The 22,075-nt window shown below is 40.3% G+C and overlaps 1 protein-coding gene across 3 annotated transcripts in view; it reads right to left on the reverse strand.

Annotated features, from left to right (window-relative positions):
- USP3 (ubiquitin specific peptidase 3) overlaps positions 1-22,075 on the reverse strand; it is a 57,857-nt gene that overhangs the window by 35,517 nt on the left and 265 nt on the right. For 2 of the 3 annotated variants that reach the window (XM_084640722.1, XM_084640720.1), the window contains exon 2: positions 1,237-1,297. In XM_084640722.1, coding sequence (XP_084496848.1) covers positions 1,237-1,297 — 61 coding nt within the window. Of the gene's footprint in view, positions 1-1,236; positions 1,298-11,344; positions 11,504-22,075 lie in introns of those variants that run through there. The other variant, XM_084640721.1, reaches the window with a different exon arrangement.

Below are 22,075 nucleotides of genomic sequence, written 5' to 3' on the forward strand. Positions count from 1 at the left end.
TCAAATCCTATTAACTGTATATAACAAAGGTTTGGTAACAACAGTTAAAAAAAAAAAAACAAACACACACAGAATGAGTAAAATATTCCAAGCTATGGATTTCAGCCTTTGATCATTCACATAATATGGTGATATTTCCCATCTACCTCCCTCCAAGCTATTAACTTTTGAAATACAGGAAAATCAAAAGATTTTTTTTTTTGTGCTGAAGCTTTTGATATGAAAGAAATTATTCAAGTAGTTAGCATATTCTTACCTCTACAGGAACAGGCAGTTAAAGTAAACTGAAAATAGAATTTACTGGGATCTATCTAAGAGAGAAACTCACTAAGCTTAATGGTGGTTTTCAAGGATAAAAACCTGGCAGTGCATGTGGTAGACCTCAGTTTAAGTGTTTTTATTTCCCACAGTCTTTGTCTGAATGTGACAACCAGCTAGACTAACCTTAGACATGCACATCTCCAAACACATTTACCAGCAAATTTCTACTAGGTCTTTTGAAGTGTGAATTATCATCTCAACCACTACTTTGTCGTATGCACATATTTCTGTGTATTTCAATGTACATCAAAATCAGATAAAGACCCACCTGCACCAGATGCTGTCAATATAGCTAAGGGAAACTTTTATTCTAAGATACCCTGAAAACACATTTAAGATCTTTTCAGTTTAAACTGGATACTTGCTATCTCACAAAACAAGTTGGGCAAGATTTTGATTTAGAGAATACCAAGAAATACCTATTTGTTTTTAATCTGCTACAGCAGAAGCAGCTTTATTTTGCATCAATCTACTTATCAGTCAATGCAGTAAACTCCTTTTGTAAATATAAGTGTTTCAAATACTATGAAGGTCTTTACAAGAAAAAAATGTAGTTCCACTGCCACTGTGTCTTCAGCTGTGTCTTCTGCTTTAAACAGTTCCACTGACAAACCATATTAACTGCTACTGCAACATTAATAAACTACTTGTGCTTTTAATTCAAAAGAAAAATACCTTATCACGCACCTATGGAAAGTAGAGAGGAGTGTTCAGCATGAGTGTATAAATCGCTGAACTGCAATAGCTCCTTTGACACTATATTCCGGTGTAGAGGAACAATGGAACAGGGACATTCAGAGATCCTTTGGAGGGAGATTGTTTTAAACAGAACAAGAAGCAGAGGGAAGGTGATGAAAAAGAGATTATTAAAAAGACGGGTTAAGTAATTTCCAAATCAATATGTGCTGTACCTACCTTCCACAATGGACACTTGAACAAGTCAGACACACCCAGGGACTTTTATTGGATCGGCACACTATTAAACAAAAAAGAAAATCAGGTGAATTGGCTGTGATATTACAGTTATAGAATCCAGTGAGCTGGAACTAGCTCTCCTCTGGCTCCACATTGACTGTGTGGTTATATAAAATATCAAAATAGTCATGTTAAGCTATAGTAGGGACTGCAGGAGAGGTGGCTGATACCAACGCATATTAATCTTTCTTCATTTTTAATTTCAGGCACAGGCATTTACCTACTGTTCATATTGCAAAGGATCACATTTTTGCTTTCATTAGATCACTATTTGATTTTCAAATACAATATATAAACATCACAAATTACAATTCCAAAACCAGCGGTGAATGTTTTAAAGCATTTATTTTGCCTTTTATCACTGTAGCCTATAAGACTGAAAAAAACACACCTAAGTCACTGCACTTGACCATTACCAAGGAAGACTACTTCAGAGAAATTACTCCAAGAGGGCCTGCCAATTCCATCAGTAGTAAGTAGACTACATTAAGCTGTACAGTGTGTTAACATATGCCTTTCTGAATGCTCATTTCTGTATGCAAGTGCTGCTGCAGGTCTTAACTATAACATTTTAACCTGTCAGTCATGTGCTGGATCAAAATGGTGGACACGTGAAAGGACTCTGTTTTATAGTCCAATCTAGAGCACAGAAGGGAAAGTTCAGTGTTCTGGTTAAAAAAAGCTACAGTTCTTAGGGTGTCTCAATACTTGCATAAGACCTTTACACATACACCCTGCCATAGATCCTAGCGAGTGCCCCTTCTTACTATCCACTAGGACCCACAACCATTGAGCACACATTTATAGCTCTCCTCAACCAGCCACAATATTAACCAGCCTTCAAAGTATGCCACCCCTGAAGAGAGCAATGAGAAGCGTAGGAGGTCTAGGGGGAAATGCCTCAATTTAGGTAATAGGGTAAATTAACTGAAGATATCGATCCGCCTTTGTCCATGCTCCAAATGTTTAAAGGACCATACAGAAAGACCTGGCTGTGATCTCTTGAAGAATCTGAATACTAATGTCTTCACAGGGTAACAGATAGATGTTTCATTGCTCATAGCCACATGTATTTTTCCAGGCTGTTTCTTAAAATAGACATAAACTCTGTTGCAAAACTTATAATGGAATGGTCTCCACTGACACCAAGAGTACAGAACTCCCACAGGAACTCCAAAGAATGTGCATTTGAACACAAAGAATACAGGTCATCTTTGAATGCAAGTTGCAAATCTGTGCTCTCACACGTTAGAATAGGAACTTCTGCACATTCAGCTCTTGTACTATATTAGTGTCAAGTCTCAGACTCACAACAGTTAGTAAATGTACTCTTCATTATATCTGCGAATATAATGTCTAATATTGAAATGCAGTTTTGCTTATGGGGAGAAAAGTTTAAGCCCAAAAATTTTACCAACCTTTAAAGGGCCAAAACAGCCATATTTTACAATAAAACTCCTAACTCCATCCTAAATTTAGAACTCCAAAAATTTAAATAACTGACTTTTCACCATTAATAGTGTGATTCCTTTTATAATTTCACCCAGGTAGGAAGATAAAAGTAGACAGGGCAGTTTCACTTCTTAAGAGAATGTTCATTTTCAGATTCATAAGCACAATGCTGTTGTGTGGTAAATTCACAACCCCTCACAGGAATATTTAAATGTAAAATCTCGAATACAATCACTATGGAAAAAAGCACTCCTATTCATATGTTGTAAAACTTATTTTAAATCTGCAGTATTTGACAGTGACTATTTCAAATTGTTCTCTCATAGACTCAGACCAGTGGTCCCCAAACTGTGGGGTGCGCCACTCTAGGGGAGCACAGTGGAATGTGCAGGGGGCCATGGCAGGCCCGGACCAGGCCCCCGGGGGGGCGGAGGGGGAAAACCACTCCGCTCCTGGCCCCAGTTCTGCTCCGGTCCCAGCCCCGGTTCCAGCAGCCCAGACACTAAAAGCATGGCTCCCTCTCCCCTGTCCTGCCCCACTCACCCCTCTATACCCCGGCCTGGCTCCTGGGGGTGTGTGGACTGGGTAAAGGGGGGGAAGGAGGGGAGGGGCAGAACTGAAAAAGTTTGGGGACCACTGACTCAGACTTAAGGTCAGAAGGGACCATCCTGATCATCTAGCTGACCTCCTGCACATTGCAGGCCACAGAACCTCACCACCTGCTCGTGTAATAGACCCCTAACATCTGGCTGAGATACCGAAGTCAAATCATGGTTTAAAGACTTCAGATTACAAAGACTCCACCATTTACACTAGTTTAAGCCTGCAAGTGACCCATGCCCCATGCTGCAGAGGAAGGCAAAAGTCGTTTGAGTGGGTATGGTGGAGGAAAGCCCTCAAGATTCATTTTTAAAATATACTATTGTTACTAAGACCCAGTCTACACTTAAAACTTAGATGGACCTAGCTATGTCTCTCCAGGCTATGAACATTTTGCACTGTGAGTGCTGGGTTAGATCAACCTAACCTCTTACCTACCCTCCCAATGTAGATGCAGATGCTGTGCTGCTATAGAACTTGTAGAGTAATACGTAACCTACATTTTCACTTTTTTGTTTTGTTTTGAAGAACAACTGTTTACATGGGACCTTCTGATATTTTTGTGGCTCTACAGCAGAAGATTTCACATCCCATTTCTAAAGATGTTCTGATCCCATAGATGATACTGGTACACAACAGATAGGACAGAATGGAGCAGGACTGTGTTGGTTTGTATTTCAAATTAAAAAATAAATAGGAAGGAAAAAGTGTTTTTCAAGTGCAAAAAAACAAGACTGGTCCTTATAAAAGCACAGGCTCATGACAAATCCCTCCTCAGTCCATGTAAATTATAAAACCTCAACAATTGCCCCTCAAATAGAAGGATGGTAGAGGCCAGTTGTACCAGAGGGGGACTGCTGTCTGCAGTTGACAAAACATAGTACTGAGGGTGGAGAAACAGATTCTCTGCTGCTTGACAATTCCTACAACACACTTGTTAGAAGGGTTTTTAGGCTATCATCCAACTTCCAAAGCAAAAAGCTACAGATCTAGCTGGATGTCAAAGAAGACTTTATTCACTGGGATTCTTAAGTCACAGAAAGTACCATATATTCAACAGAAGGGGGGAGGAGGGAGAAGAGAAACAATTATTTGGGCTATTTTTCTTATGCCTGTATTCACTGTTGCCATTGACTTTTTTAAATGCTACTTTAAAAATACAGGGAACAAAAGCATTTTGCAAAAGTGCATCTAGAAGAGAGTTATGTAAGATAACTTAAGACTTGTAACTGAGCAAAAAGCTTAATTAGTAGTATTCACCTCCCTTAGTCATTAGACAAGCTCAGGAACCTTGGCTGCTCTTGAACTAAAGTGTCCGCTACAGCAGTTACCAACTGTGCCGTTTTGCTGTATTTTTAGAATGGCCTTCAGAAAAAGATGATGTTAGTATCTGAAAGAGGGGAAAATAAATCTGTGCTGCCACAATGCTGGCTCAAATAGTGAGTAATCTGCCATTGTACATCACCATCAGCTTGCTTGGAAATGTTGAAACTATACATTCGATTACATAACGGAGGGAAAATGCTGTCTTCTACAGTGTAATCACTACAAGTGAAACCTGAATACTAGTTAATTATTTATATAGCACCCAAAGCAATCAAAGCACTTTGCAAACAAAAAAAGAGCAATGGACCCTTCCCCAAGAAGCAATCTAACACCCAATGTATAGACTTATTCCAGTGAGTTTCACACTGAAATCCTGTGTAGTTAAGACCATTCAGAAGAAAGGTTCAGATTGTAAAAGTTCCTTCCAGTTTCTCAAAAAGAAAAGGAGTACTTGTGGCACCTTAGAGACTAACAAATTTATTTGAGCATAAGCTTTCGTGAGCTACAACCACAGTTTCTGTGTCCCATCCTGATGAGTAACACTTACCAAACCTTAATCATTCTGTTCTATGCAGGCTGATGGGTGCATGCTCATCAAGGGCCCCCCGCCCCCACCCCGCCTCACCCTCATGTTCTTTCTTCTGGGAGCACTTATGGATCTTGTAAGACATCTTACTTCACACAGCTCTCCAGTGTATTCCAATGAAGCAAGAACATCAGAGACAAAAGACCCTACTGCCTTACAGCATAGAGTTGTGGGCTTTGACCATAGAAAATTTCAGTGTATGTGTTGCATACAAACAAAGCCTCAAATTAACAGTTTTGTGGGGGGCATGGATCAGCGTTTATGTCGCGCTCTCCATCAGTACCCAGCCCAGGCCGGGGAAGCTAATGATTCAACCAGTGGACCAAATCCAGCGATGAATCCTGGCCACGTGCCACCTGAGGCACGTTACGCATACACTACGAATAGTTTTGTTTAAAGAATCTACCGCATTAACTCAGACACACATACACAAAGAAAAAAGGATCAGGAAGAACAGGAGACAAACAGGAAACAGCCCTTTTAAAGTGCCAAGAAAAGAACCCCTGTGTGATGCAGTACCCATGGAAGCATTTGACATATGGTGTTATGGGTACGTAATGAACTCGAATGGTCTGCCTTGCAAATCACAGGGAGTAGAAATAACCTAAGGCCATGGCTACCACAGACTTTACTTCACAACCTGGATATGAGGAAACAGCTCCTTAACAATGGAATAGAGGTAAAGAAAAAGCCATAAAACATTGGCATAACAAGAGCAACACTCTGGGATGAGTATGAAGTTCAGCCAGTAATTAATGAAGTCTAGAAGCTGGTTGAGTAGAGACTGATATTAAGATCGCTGAACGGTTTCCAATATCCACTCTTTCATGCTTTATAAAATAGTTGAGGGCTTGACTACACAGGTAAATTTACCAGAGTTACTGGTAAATATACTGGTATACACAGGTATACAGCAGTAGTTACACTAATGTGACTCCCCATATGGACACTTTTTGTACAATTAGTGTAAAAATACTGTTTATTTGGAAAAACAGTGGCCTGTTTTCAGTCTCGCTTAGGTCAGTACAAGCTAAGTAACAAAAAAAGCCACTGGTACTGTATAAGATAAGAGCGTCCATACAGGGAGAAAGACCAGTGTATATTAACAGTATAATTATACCTATATACCTGGTGTTGACAAGACTCTGGGCGGGGGGACTACAGTACTGAGCTTCAAGGGAAAGTTGCATGTAGAGAATAATGTTAAAAATATTTGGAAGCACCATCAGAATTGCTTTCACATCCCCCATTTTTTACCCCATACTGTCTAATACCGACCCACTGCTCTGTTTTGCTGAGAAAAATGTCCCTAATTCATCTTTCTCAGAAACTTGACTGTCTGGCACATGAGACTGGCAACACAGCAAGACAAGTTGGGCAGACTCCAGCAGCAGCCCTTGAGCGGAAACGGAGTAGCAGCTCACAGGGAAAAATGTGAAATAGCAGCTGTATTGCATGATGCATGCCGTGTCACAGGATAAACTAATCAAGCCTATGAAACCAGGCCAAGATTCTCCTCTACTATCAGTTCTACAAAGACTTGAGGAGGTAAGTAGGGAGAAGAGAGCTGCAAACCAAAAGGCTGGGAAATGATTAATAGTGGTGGGAAAACAAAACTTCACTAAAAATGTTAAATGTATACATTAAGTCTTTAATCAGTTTCATTTTGATGGAAATTTCCCATCAAACAGAACTCTGCACTTGCGCAGGGCCTTCCATCTGAGGAGCTCAGAGCATTGTATAAAGTACTAGCCTCATTTCTCAGAAACAGAGGTCAAGTGACTTGGCCAACATCACACTACAGGTAGCTGGCAGAGCTGAGATTAGAATCCAGGTCTGCTAGACTCTTACCTTCTTTACTTTGCCTGTCTGTACAGTGACAGATAGACTATTTGAATTACTGGTTGTTAAAGTCCTTAATGGAGTTGGCTCTGGCAACCCTTGAGTCCTGCTTCTTGAACCTTGTACTAACAGACACCTCTGCTCACACATGCTGTTGAAAGGATCCCACTTCTACTACTGAAGTCAGAGCTGATTGCACTTTTGCTATGGTGGGCTAAACAGTGTGGCATTCATTACCCTCTGAAACCCATCTCATTTCCTTCCTTCCCTCCAACTTCAGTGCCTTACAGATCTCCCCTCCCCAAATGGATTTTAGAACAACGGCTGTTCACTCCATATTGATTATCTTTTCTTCTAATCTCTTTCCTTTTAACCTTCATTTGAATGTTTCTATACTTAACTGGGTTCATGATTATTTTCCAATCTATTTCCAGCACCCTGATGGATTTATATATAAATATTACTACTTGTTCTGGATTTTAATGATGCCAATTAGTATTTTATTAATTCATATGTTGCCATAGTTTCCTTTGACTGGCACTCTTGAAAGGAGTATCCACCTACAAGAAGGGAGACTACCTCATGCAACTGGAGTAGCTACAAGCATACATGGAAGCAATGTTGGCAGCTGAAGCACATACAAATAATTTTACACTTAGCATGGGGTCTGTTAATGCTGAAATAAGTGCTAATATTTACACTCATGATAAAGTCAGACGGACAGAAGCGTCCCAAAAACACCTCCAAGCAGAATGCTACAATTTTACAGAATTAATCTTCTAAATCTAGTGAAGACTTCCAGGATTTAAAAAGCCAAGATACCCACCCAAATCACTTATTTTTGACTATACACATCTTAAAATGAGCATCTGTTTTGAATTTAACAAAGTGGATGCTATCAACTCTGGTTGAGCAATTGTAATGAAAGCTGTTTTGCATGAGGAAGAGAAAGGAAAAAAGTGTTATGAGGAAATTTTCAAAGTACTAGGTAGGAATTTAGCCACAAACCCCACCCTAAACAACTTCACTAGGAGTTGGCAAGTTAAACATTATATGCTGCTTTAAAATGTAGCTGTAAACGTCATTTTCTAGGTCTCATGCAATGGCTTGATGTCGCAATATTTGAGTTATAATCACTATGGGGATGTTCATAGATGACTGCCTGCCCAGACCCAGCTGCAAGAAGCAGGCCTAAAGCAGAGTAAGTATGAGTGCATGTTGTTTGTGGAGAGTTTCTAATCTGCAAAAGTAATCCAGCATCAATATTTATGCAAAACTCAAAGAGGAAGTGTAGTGGGAAAATGTTGCAATTTAAAAATGATAACTTGGTCATCCCTGGCTGAAATTAAAACAGTGGTTCTCAAAAAAATTTTCCACGGACCACTTGAAAATTGCTGATGGTCTCGGCGGATCACTTAATGATCTTTCCAAATGTTGTTTGTATCGTTAACTAACTATTGTAAAGCACTTTGGATAAAAGCGCTATATCAAAAAAAACTTAAACAACTTCTTTTGTTCTACAAATAAAAGCACACAACTTTCTAATGTGATGGATGTGCCCCCTCTTCCCCGCCGCGGCAGCCACAGAGCTGCGGCTGGGAAGGAAGGCCATCTTTCCTCAACAGCTGCAGCCCTGGAGCTGGGGAAAGTTGCCTCTTTCTCTGGCCGTCAGAGCCCTCCACATCCCATATTCTCCCCACCCCCTCTTCTTACCCCACTGCCCCCTCCCATCTACCCCCTATTCCTCCCAAGGCAACTACCTCACCTTACATGTGCGTCTTCTCCTGAGTCCAGGCACCTAATTTGTGTAGTCATGCCTGCGCGGCTCCACTAATTAGGTGGGTGGTCCTTCACTCTCTCATATGCGGCCGCCCAGGCACGCACCTTAGAAAGAACTATCTTAGGACCACCTGAATGGAGCTTGCGGACCACTGGTGGTCCACAGACCTCTGAACTAAATCATCTGTAAAAGTAAAAAAGAAAAGAAAAAAAGGGGGAGGGGGCAGGAGATGGCTTTGCTTATTTTTGATGCATCAAGAAAGCCATACGAGGTTGGGGTTTTCGTTTGGTATTTTCCTTTTAATTATCCTGCTTATTACTGCAATCAGAAATTCAAGTCTCATCTACCTGTTGTTCCTGTAAGACCCTCTGGACAACCAAAGATCTAGTAAGAGGATATCTCAGATAATATTTACAGAGTCAGTCCGTCAGTAAGCATCATTGCCGATGGATCCCTGAACCTTTGCAGAACTTTTCCATGTGAACCTAAACTATGTCGTCATCTTACCAATGCCCCAACGGGGCTCTGCATGGGCACAAGTTGAGCCTCCCCTGAGCTCCCTGCAGGATCTAGGGCCAAAGTGAAATCTCACAGATAGGAAGTGATTTTTAATTAGACTGTTTAAAATGTTTTGTTAACACCGATTTACCAGGGAAAGGAGAAGAGAAGGAAAGAAGGCAAATTAATGTCTCAACTGTCAAAGGAATATTCTTCCAAGGAATCTAGTTTCTCAGAGTTTATCACTCTGTACAAAAATAAGTTAACTGTTCTTTTAATGGCACATGCTCTCACATGACAAAGAGATGCATAACAATATATTGTAGTTTATATCAAGTCCCTGGCTGGTCGAAATTTCACTTAAAATTACAGATTGCGAATGGGGTTTTCAGAATTACAGTAACCCTCCCACCCTCACCATAAACCAGTGAAAAAGCCAGTCTCATTTCTTCTGCCATCTGCCTTAAGCATCAAAAACAAAGAAAAGCAATGATGAAGTCAGAAAAAGAGCTGGGGCCACATTTTGTTTTTCTGCTCTCACTATACTCCTGCAGACACTAATACACGACAGTAGATTTGCAGTATGTCCTGATATTTGCTACTTGTCATTGCAAGTAAAAGCAATGCTTAGTCTAATGCAAGAACTTTCCTGGCTGGCCTAAGTCAACCTATTTTGGAAACATCAAACTGAGCATAGAACTGCCAAACAACTGCTGAATAAGAATTCAAAAGTAACATGATGGGAAGTAAACACTCATTCCCCAAGAATAAATAATATAAGGTAATTAAAGTGCTAGAAACATGCTAGCATTGAAGCGTGCTCATCAGAGAACAACAGATAACTTTCTACTGTTTACAATTCACTTCCTAAATTGCACTCAACTGTAATGGCTGCAGCCCTGATACCTTTTGATTATGTAAGCAATTGAAAAACCTGGTAATGGAAACATGCAGCAAGTTCCATATTTGTTTGTATTCTTTAAACAGATACTGGACGAGCAGACACTCAGGTAGGAAAAAAACTGTAATTACGCTATAACTTCTAACTCAGGCTAAACAGAGGTACTAGTTCCTGAGGAAGTGGTTAAACAAAGAATAGAGAACCAGGCCAAACAAAAATTAGACACTGCTAAAAGTAGGGCAGTCAGTCAATTCTGGCTTTTTTGTCAGGGGCTGTGGAGAAAAAAAGGTTACTGAAACATAACTAACATTACACAAGGATGCTTCTTTAATAAGAGCGAAAAGTTTAGTTTTCAGTTTACAGAGATGCCATATTTTTAGGCAATTCCATCAGAAAATAATTAGTGCATTTTTCCCCACCATTAGTTTAATCTAGCAAACTATATCATATATGATTTTACTTCAAAAACTGTTATTTAATCTCAGTTTGTCACATTTTGAATAATCAATATCTGAGGGTTTTGTTGCTGTTTAATTCTTACTAGTGCAAACATTTACTTAAATGACACGTTAACCATTCTTGAAAATAAAGAGTACGTACATTTGCAAAAAAAAATTTTTGTTTAAAAATCAAGCCTTGTAAGGGAAACAAATATTATAGAATACAGAATACAGTAGCATACACCTAAAAAAAGACTTTACACCAATATAAAAATAATAAAAACAAGACAAACAAATCAGACACAGACAATTTCAGAGGGAGGCCAAGGAAAACCAGAACAGATTGCATTGCAATTCTCAAGATCCTACCTATCTCTTAAAGAGAGGAATCCTCTGAATCCCCGAGTAGTCTGAGGTCACAACGTATTTGGGGGGAGATTCTAACAGCCTATTTATTGGTTTCAGAGTAACAGCCATGTTAGCCTGTATTCGCAAAAAGAAAAGGAGTACTTGTGGCACCTTAGAGACTAACCAATTTATTTGAGCATGAGCTTTCGTGAGCTACAGCTCACTTCATTGGATGCATACCGTGGAAACTGCCTAGATTGTAATGGATTTTTTACCTTCAGTCCTTTTGGTACGATGTCCATCTGTTTGCATTTGGAAAGGAAGATGATGTCTGTCTGTATCTGTACAAGTTTTTTCATGCAGTTGATCGATTTCCACTCCATACGGCTAAATGCAGTGCCTTGCATAATGACAGGTTTCAGAGTAACAGCCGTGTTAGTCTGTATTCGCAAAAAGAAAAGGAGTACTTGTGGCACCTTAGAGACTAACCAATTTATTTGAGCATGAGCTTTCGTGAGCTACAGCTCACTTCATCAGATGCATATGCATCCGATGAAGTGAGCATGCATCCGATGAAGTGAGCTGTAGCTCACGAAAGCTCATGCTCAAATAAATTGGTTAGTCTCTAAGGTGCCACAAGTACTCCTTTTCTTTTAGCCTATTTATTGCAGACCATGCCCTTCTATTCTGCCTGCCCGACAAAAAGGAAGTCATCAAAACATTCCGAGTGAACAAGATACAGGAAGTGAGTTTCAAGAGTCCACCTGTTACTTACCAAATGAAAGCAGAAAAGTAAGGCTACATCTACACTACAGACCTTACAGCAGCACAGCTGAACCACTGCAGCTACACCGCTGAAATGTCTCATGTGCAGCCACTCTATGCCCACTCCCAACAAGCAGCGGTAACTATGTCAGCAGGAGATGTGTTTTTTTTTCACACCCCTGACTGCCAAAATTTTACTGACAAAAGTGCTAGTGTAGACAAAGCAGTTGTCATTAGCCATCTAAGACCCAGATCCTGCAATCTGATCTGCCTGAGCAAACACTTGCATCTACACAAAGTGTAAATGTGGCTCAGCGGAGGCACAAGGGCCTGTCTGTGCAGATCTAGTGTAGCTGCAGGGCCTCAGAGAGTATTGAGATATTTTACAGGAAAGGTAAATCAGTATCAATTTGCAATATTCTAGAAAGATTATCCACCTTCTGTGAAACTGCCTTATTTAGATACGTTACCTGTCACTATTTTGACTAGATCCAAATGGGTAACAAAAAAATTTTAAGAGAAATTTCACAGCCATATTTGTAGAAATCCAGATTTAATAGATGGTCTCAAAAGAGAAAAGTTTTAGAAAAGAGAATTTGTTTTACAAACTATTTAAGACTGCTGAGCGATAAGCGTACTCATCTATCATATCATTTACAAAACAAAAACAAAATAAAATCCCCACTTACAAGCAAGGAAATTACTCATTAAGGATACCAAGGCTTACGCTGCCCCCATAGTAAGCAAATTATCAATATCAAGTATAAAGTAATGCGTATTCCATCACAACACAAAAGCCTCTACTCTGACCTAAATGAAAACAGTTTCCCCTAATAATCTCAGAACATAAACAAAACACAAAACCCTTAGCTGGTTTCCAAAACTGAGGGAGTTGGTTTTGGAAACCACTTGGCATTTGCTTTAGTGGGGAGAGGGAAGTCATTTATTTGTTTTGTTTTTCTAAACATTTTTTGCACAGATGAATGAAGACAAATAAATGTGAAGTGAAATGGCACCAGATTACTAAAATTAAATTATTTGTGTCAGTCAAGTTAACCACGGCTCCCCAAGGCCTAACCTACCTTCATTCCAAATACTGGTAAAGAAGGATAGAACTGCTTGAACTTAAGTTTCAGACCCAAGACTCGGACTCACAGTGGAAAGTTCCACAGCTCCTGCCTAAACCACAACACCTTTCAACTGAGTTACTGAACCTAGCTAAACCCTAACTACCCCATCTAAAAAAACAGACTAATAATACTTTGCAATTATCTTGTGCTTTTCCACCATCTTGAAGGGTGCAGGAAAGGTGCGTGAGCTTTATTAGCCTAATTATAATTAGACAAATTGTAATTAGATTGATTCCAATCTGCATGATTCACTGTGCTATAGTGGTGGGCTATGTATCTTTGCTTTGCAAGTCATCTATACTTCTATATCAGTGGTTCTCAACCAGGGGTACGCAGAACTTTTCCAGGGGGTACATCAAGTCATCTAGATATTTGCCTAGTTTTACGAAAAGCTATATAACAAGCACTAGTAAAGTCAGTAAAAACTAAAATTTCATACAATGACTTGTTTATACTGCCTCAGTTTATATGCCTCTGCTAAACCTCCTTGTCCACATTTCTTCCTACGCCAAAGGGGCCTTTTGGAAACATCCAGCAGAAAGAGATTTAACTAGATCCTGGAATTTTTTTCACTTTTCAGAAGTTTCCCTGGTGAATTCAGATATATACCAGTATTCTTCACTGCCATGTTCTCTTCCCAGACAACTTCCCTGACATAGAAACACATCTAGTGTCCAAATAATAGCAGCACCTTTAACATCTATTCCCGTCCTTGAAGACTGTATCATGCAATAGCCCAGTATCATGCAATAGCCCAGGTTAAAAAGCTGTTTCATATTTTGTGGTGCAATATGATTTTTTGGGGCAGACTGAGGTAGTAAAAACACAAACATTTCATAGAGAAGTCATTTCAAGATATATTAATTTCAAATAGTATTTACTCAATGTAATCCAACAAGACATAGCTCTAAATATTTGAAAACATTAAGTTCTTTTTTTGAAATTGGAAAAGGAATCAAAATCAACATTATATTGGGAGTGTGGGGTTGCCACATTAAATATAAAAGAATTCTCTCCCCTCCATAAAGCACATGCCTGCTGTGCCGAGATTGGAACTCTGATCCTTCAGCTCTGAAAAACACAGGTCTCTACTACTAGTGCCGAAGGAAGATCTCTGCTAACCAATACCTCTAAAAATTCCTTACTTTCTTTCTAGGCTGAACTAACCAATAAAGAAAAGGAGTACTTGTGGCACCTTAGAGACTAACCAATTTATTTGAGCATAAGCTTATGCTCAAATAAATTGGTTAGTCTCTAAGGTGCCACAAGTACTCCTTTTCTTTTTGCGAATACAGACTAACACGGCTGTTACTCTGAAACCTAACCAATAAAGGGCAACCTGCTGACAGATATGAAGGGACTGTCCATCCATTAAACATCTAAACACTTCCATTTGGTTTAATGGAAGCAAGATTGGGTCCAAAACTAAATAGCACAAAACATTAATGAGCTTTGCTTAATTAGAACCAATTTTCTTCAGAGACAGCTGGTACATGAGCTTTTAAGGAGATTTATCAATATACAAAGTTTGAAGGGTTATTTACAAGCCATTCTTGAGCTGAAGGACCCAAAAAAACATTAGATTATTTAAAAAAACACTACTGGGCTTTGAAATTTTATTTAAGTGACCTTTAACTCAAACAAGTCTAAAAATGTTTTTGCAAAGAAGCTCTCTCCTTTGATTTCAGAGTAAGGCTAGTAATTTTTAGGCCAAACCAATTTTCCAAGCCAAAGTTAAAGGACAAAATAACAGAATGGAACTTGGTTGCAACCCCAATCCTACAAACAAAACCTCATGCACACAGACTCATATCCTCACAATGTCACTGAATTCAATGAGACTCTATGGGGACGTAAAGGGCTGGGGCCATCTCAAACTGACTAAAGAATCAGGGTCTTACTATGGAGTGGGTTCTTTCTCTATACATGAGTCACTGGGTTTTTTTCCCCTATTATAGGAAGAATGAAAGAAAATTAGAACTTTGCTCTCTCCTTATTATGAACTATGACAGAGTCTAATACTGATGGGGATGGAGAAGAAAGGAGATGGAGCTGACCTGAGAAGGTTAAAGTCTGTGTACATGTACTTTTACAGCATATTTGTCTTGGCACTGCTTACTACAGTCCAAGATTGCAATGCCAAAAAAAATAGTGTGGCAGGATGCTGCTACCTACCCAAATGAATAGAACACAGTGTAACTGGTTTATGTAAGGAAAAACATAACCAGCAGTCAGTCAGACCCAATAAACTCCTATCCCTGAACATTCTCCCACTTGCATTGAACTCATTTGGACTCATATATAAATAAAAGTTTGGAAGACAGCGGATTAGCAATGCCATTTTGTAAAGTTGTTTTAACTGGGTAGAAAAAGAGTCTCCTATTTCAGCATTTGGATTTCCACTCTAATCATATTTCAGTAGGCCAAAATTATTTACCCAAGCGCTAGCTCTCTCTCTTCTACTTTTTAAAATCCAACAGACATCTGTGGACATCACAATATGAGGCTCTGAGCAAATGCTGGTTGCAGCTTTTACTGCATCGCAAGCTACCATGCAAAGATAACACAAGTTCCAAGTAAATATATTGAACTTCTACAAAAAGAAAAGGAGTACTTGTGGCACCTTAGAGACTAACCAATTTATTTAAGCATGAGCTTTCGTGAGCTACAGCTCACTTCATCGGATGCATACCGTGGAAGCTTATAAGATAAGCTATTACCAGCAGGAGTGGGGTGGGAGGAGGTATTGTTTTATGATCTCTGTGTGTATATAAAGTCTGCTGCAGTTTCCACGGTATGCATCCGATGAAGTGAGCTGTAGCTCACGAAAGCTCATGCTCAAATAAATTGGTTAGTCTCTAAGGTGCCACAAGTCCTCCTTTTCTTTTTGCGAATACAGACTAACACGGCTGTTACTCTGAAACCTGTCATTATGCAAGGAACTTCTGCAAGAAATACAGTTCTACAGCCAAAGGAATCCTTCAATACTTAATAAAAACAACCATGTGTGTTATTTTTAAAACCAGGTATTCAGCTGACAGTGATCTGAAGTAGTGGAGGTTTTAAGCATATTTGAAGTGCAACCATTTCCTCTTACAAGTACTGAATATTTAAGCAGAGACAATCCTAGCTGTCATGAGTTTTTCTAGAGGAACATTTTACAATTTCACACTGCACAAAGCATCAATTTGTCTTCTCCATTCCAAAAAAGTTGGCAAGACCCTTCGAGCTTGCACAGGTCTGCTTAGAAGTGTGCTGTGATAGGTGAGATACGGTTGGCTGCGGCTACAAGAGTGAGTCTGTGAAAAAGTGAAAGGAAAATACCACATCTGAGCTGTTGAGAATTCTTTTTTTAATTACATGGTTTGCACAAGAGTCCTGAGAGTGTGGCATGTCATAAATTTAACTGGTTTTGCCTGGGACTATCGCCAATATCCTAAACCCAGCAGAAATTACAGAAAATAAAATGCATGGAAACATTTAGCTCTAATTGGAAGTAGCAGAAATCTGCAAACAATATTTCATGTGACAGTACTGATTAGAAGGGATTTTCAACATGTTTCTCCACAATTTCTGCCTTTCCTAATGATTTATCTCATTTCTTCCTTTCATGTTCTTTCACAAGACCCACTGACCCATTGCTCTAAGCAATCAAAAAAAATCTTAAGATAGAACTTCCCTGTGGGTGTCTCACAATGCACTGTGTGTTGTCCATTTATTTAGATTGCAAACTCCACAAAGCAAGGAACATGCTGCCTTTTGTATTTCTTCCTCCACAGAACACACTACCAGGCTTCAAATAATAATCTGGGGGAATGGCTTTCTATGTTTTAAAAAGTGGAACTTAAACTCTCCAGTTTCTGAACTATACTGCCATGTTATTTGTGATTAAAGTTCTAGGTGCTGTCTAGGAATGGGCACAGGCCCTTATTCTTTGATTTGGAGCAGAAGACTCCAGATTTAGCTGAGTGTATTCACAAATACTGCCTTTTATTATTCTCACAGTTCACCATCATCAATCAAGAGACCTCCAAAGGAATCTTGATTGTTAACTTCAAAGGGAGCTGTTAGCAAACAGACTGTTAGCTTCAAGGCCAATACACCTCTTCAGCCTGGTGCACACCTTCCACCTAACCACCCTGCCTCTGATAACGTTATTTTTCAAACGTCAGCTATGTAGTGCAGATAGCATTGTTATATTATTGCACTTTTCATGAAAATGTTTTGAGATGCCTCCACATTATACAATGAAGTGTCATTGCCATCAAGACTCTTTTCGGGGATAAAAAAAGTATTAAATATGTGTGCATCAGTCAATCTAACATTTAGAGGGCCTTCAAATCCAGGGTACCTGAACCAATCCAACCTCTAAGTCACTTCTTATATTAAGGACCCACTCTCCAAGGTATTCCAGAATGTTTTGTTGTCACTGGTGGGTCATATGGCAGCCAAAATATTCTCTATATATCAGGTTTCAGAGTAACAGCCGTGTTAGTCTGTATTCGCAAAAAGAAAAGGAGTACTGAGTTTGTGTGTGTGGTTTTTGGAGAGGGGTGAGAGAACCTGGATTTGTGCAGGAAATGGCCCACCTTGATTATCATGCACATTGTGAAGAGAGCTACAGCTCACTTCATCAGATGCATATCGTGGAAACTGCAGCAGACTTTATATATACACAGAGAATATGAACCAATACCTCCTCCCACCAGCAGGACAGTGGGGTGGGAGGAGGTATTGGTTCATATTCGCTGTGTATATATAAAGTCTGCTGCAGTTTCCACGATATGCATCTGATGAAGTGAGCTGTAGCTCACGAAAGCTTGTGCTCTAATAAATTGGTTAGTCTCTAAGGTGCCACAAGTACTCCTTTTCTTTTTGCGAATACAGACTAACACGGCTGTTACTCTGAAAATTGTGAAGAGAGTTGTCACTTTGGATGGGCTATTACCAGCAGGAGAGTGAGTTTGTGTGTAGGGGGGTGGAGGGTGAGAAAACCTGGATTTGTGCTGGAAATGGCCCAACTGGATGATCACTTTAGATAAGCTATTACCAGCAGGACAGTGGGGTGGGAGGAGGTATTGTTTCATGATCTCTGTGTGTATATAATATCTGCTGCAGTTTCCACGGTATGCATCCAATGAAGTGAGCTGTAGCTCACGAAAGCTCATGCTCAAATAAATTGGTTAGTCTTTAAGGTGCCACAAGTACTCCTTTTCTCTATGTATCAGTATCTTCATTCTCCTTTTCAGAGGAAGGTCAGCTAACTCAGAATGGGACAGATCACACATCCTTTGGAGATACTTTTGGGCCATGTTAAAGATCGTAGAAACTCGAATTCCAGGATAAAAGGAGGGAAGACAATTACCTGGCTAAATATTTTTCTCCAATTTAGGACAACGAAAGACAAATAAAGAAATCTCCCATTCATCCGGCCTTATCCAGTCCCACTAAGTCTTGACAACGTATGAAATTATACATAAGCCATTTTCTTTTTGAATGGTATATTACCATTTAGCAGAACAAGCAAAGAATAAGATTCCTGCTAACGGGGTTCACTTTTTATGCGACAAAGAGAAAAAACAGAGGTGACAATGAGGAGTAACTGAAGTTTTATTCTCTCATTTTTGAAGGAAGAAAAGCATTGATCACATTCCTACTTAAAACAGCTGAGAACAATGGTACATGGCACAGAAATTCTGCCGTAGGCAAATCTTCATATAAAAGAGTCATCACAGCTCTTAAGGAAAATTGGGATCCATTACCACCCACCACAAGTTGACTTCTGTGCACATCATTCAAAATGCTACCGTCACTGAAATGGGTCTCTAGGGTGCCACAAGTACTCCTTCTCTTTCTGCGAATACAGACTAACACGGCTGCTGCTACTCTGAAACCAGATAAGAAAGATTTCAGAGTAGCAGCCATGTTTGTCTGAATTCGCAAAAAGAGAAGGAGTACTTGTGGCACCTTAGAGACTAACCAATTTATTTGAGCAGAAGCTTTCGTGAGCTACAGCTCACTTCATCGGATGCATTCAGTGGAAAATACAGTGAGGAGATTTATATACATAGAGAACATGAAACAATGGGTGTTACCATACACACTGTAACCAGAGTGATCACTTAAGGTGAGCTACTACCGGGGGGGCGGGGATGGATAAACATGGGGAAATAGTTTTACTTTGTGTAATGACCCTCCACTCCCAGTCTCTATTCAAGCCTAAGTTAATTGTACCCAGTTTGCAAATTAATTCCAATTCAGCAGTCTCTCCTTGGAGTCTGTTTTTGAAGTTTTTTTGTTGAAGTATTGCCACTTTTAGGTCTGTAATCGAGTGACCAGAGAGATGGAAGTGTTCTCCAACTGGTTTATGAATGTCATAATTCTTGATGTCTGATTTGTGTCCATTGATTCTTTTACATAGAGACTGTCCAGTTTGACCAATGTACATGGCAGAGGGGCATTGCTGGCACATGAGGGCATATATCACATTAGTAGATGTGCAGGTGAACGAGCCTCTGGTAGCGTGGCTGATGTGATTATGATGGTGTCCCCTGAATAGATATGTGGACACAGTTGGCAACGGGCTTTGTTGTAAGAATAGATTCCTGGGTTAGTGGTTCTGTTGTGTGGTTGCTGGTGAGTATTTGCTTCAGGTTGGGGGGCTGTCTGTAAGCAACGACTGGCCTGGCTCCAAAGATCTGTGAGAGTGATGGGTCGTCCTTCAGGATAGGTTGTAGATCCTTGATGATGCATTGGAGAGTTTTTAGTTGGGGGATGAAGGTGATGGCTAGTGGCGTTCTGTTATTTTCTTTGTTGGGCCTGTCCTGTAGATAAGAAAGAGTATCCTGTGCACCACTGCAGAGATCATGTAACACTAACAAATAATAGCCTATCAAGATAGGCAGCTTGCATGGGAAATGTCACTCAGACTACTAAATATGGACTAGAATAGTTTCATCTAGCAATCCTGTGAAGGGACTGAAGAATTCAACGTAATTGATAACTGGCTTATGTTTTTACTGAATGCTTTAAATTTAGTGTACTAACTATAAATGTTTCTTTATCCACTTGTTAGCAATTAATACTGTACTTCTGATTTACCTGTCCAAATAATTTATATGGGATTTTGTTATTGTTTCTAGGTTTTATTAAAAAATGTGAACTAGTGGGTGTGCACTCCTGAATATAGCACCATTATAAATCTAGTCAGTTTCTCAAAGAGTTTAACTCCCTCCCACCTCCCCCCAGCTGTAATAAATCAGTTCAGCATCCAGCACAGTATCTTCCCATAAGCGCTAGCTTGGCGGACATGCACTTGCCTAACAAAGGAAAATTTGTTCTAATCACTGAACTTCTTTTTTCAGAAAACAGCACGTCTATCGATCAAACTTCACCTTTCTGTACGAAATGAGGCCTTCCACAACACTGACATTTTCATGTTGTCTCGGAGACTGGCTCTTTTTTTAGTTAAACAGTTGCATTAACAGCTTAGTATATTTTCAGCTTTGGTAATGTTATCTTTCTTTGAAGGGTAAACCTTAGTGCCTTTTGTCAATACCATGAGGTGACACATCCAACCATAATGGCTAGATTTCCAGGTAAAGAAATATACACAAATGAACAAGTTTCCCTTTATGCAGTCTCCCTCGCTAACCATTACTCTTCATTATTCCACGGAAAAACAAACTCTAGTGTAAAAGCAAAAGCTTTAAAGAGTAAAATAACTGGTTTTACCAAAGAAAGCAGCAGAACTACCCCACTTTGACTCCAGGAAATGCCAATCATAGAACTCAAGCAAGCTGCAGAATTGTCCCACACTAAAGCATCCATGCAATAGGACAAAAAGTAAACAGCACTCGCACATTAAAGGAAACAACTGACGACTTAATTAACATTTCATTGTTCCACAAATTAATATCTCAAATGACACTTCCCCACACCATTGCCCACAGACATAGTTTTTGTTACAAACGGGCGCCTATTGCTATATATACTAAATGCGGAAGGGTTTGGGGAGTTTTTTCTGTTTGTTTTAAGGCTAAACACAACAGACTAAACATGTTGACAATGAATACAGAGAAGAACCTAAACTAAAATGACAGCTACCATCAGAGATCATCTTTTTGAAAAACTAGCAGTAATTATGGTGCCATAAACAAGTTGAATTTAGAGCAGCTTGGGCAGAGCAACCCTTCAAGAGGAAAGCTTTGAACAAACAATATCCGGACACAGATGGTACTGAAGAAATAATACAAATATCACAGATACATATTTGTGTTATTAAGTCAATATGCAGAGCAGTGTTGACTCCTATATTGCTCCGGCACCATCCATTTAGAATATGTAAATGTTCATTTATACTGTACAGATTTTTCCACAAGGATCACACTCCACTTTATGATTTCACCACTCGATCTACTGGCTCCTTCAATCTACATAACAAAGTGGTATTTTTTTACGCACCCCCCAGTACTCCCATCCAAACCACATCGTGCAAAACCCTGGACAAATACAAATGTTCTAAAATAAGACAGCGCCTCTCAGGCTAAGCAGCTACTTTTATACCGATCCTGCGAGATTCACAGGCCCCTTTCTTCCCATACCCTGCGCTCGGCTTCCCCTAGGTAGAGACGAGCGTGCTGCTTGCTCCTCGCGCAAACAAAGGGGGCTAGGAACAGAAAACCTGGAATTCCTTGGCAGGAGAAGCAGCCATGAGCCGGGGGAGGAGGGGGGGAGACAGTCTCCCCGCCCGGCACAGGAGCTCAGTCTGCTACACCCTGCCCGTCCCAGAGCCCAGACAAAGCTCTGCAGGGAGGGACAGCGAGACACTCCGCCAGCCACCCACCCATCCACCCTAGGCCTGAGGGGCGCGTGTGGCGGCGGAGCAGCTTAAAGCCCCGCGGGAGGCTGCCCCGCTGGGGGAGGGGAGCTTGAGCCGGGCACCGGCTCTCCGGTTGTCCGCGCCCCCCCCCGCCCCGCCCCGCCCCGGGCGAGCGCCCCCACCCCCCCAGCCCAGGCGGCAGCAGGGAACAATGGGGCCCCCGGCGCCCCCTCCCGGAGCCAGCCCGGCCTGCGCTGGGGAGGTGACTCCCGGGCTCCCTCCCGAGGGGA

Source organism: Lepidochelys olivacea, assembly GCF_965140295.1.
Source record: "Lepidochelys olivacea isolate rLepOli2 genome assembly, chromosome: 10".
NCBI lineage: Eukaryota > Metazoa > Chordata > Testudines > Cheloniidae > Lepidochelys > Lepidochelys olivacea.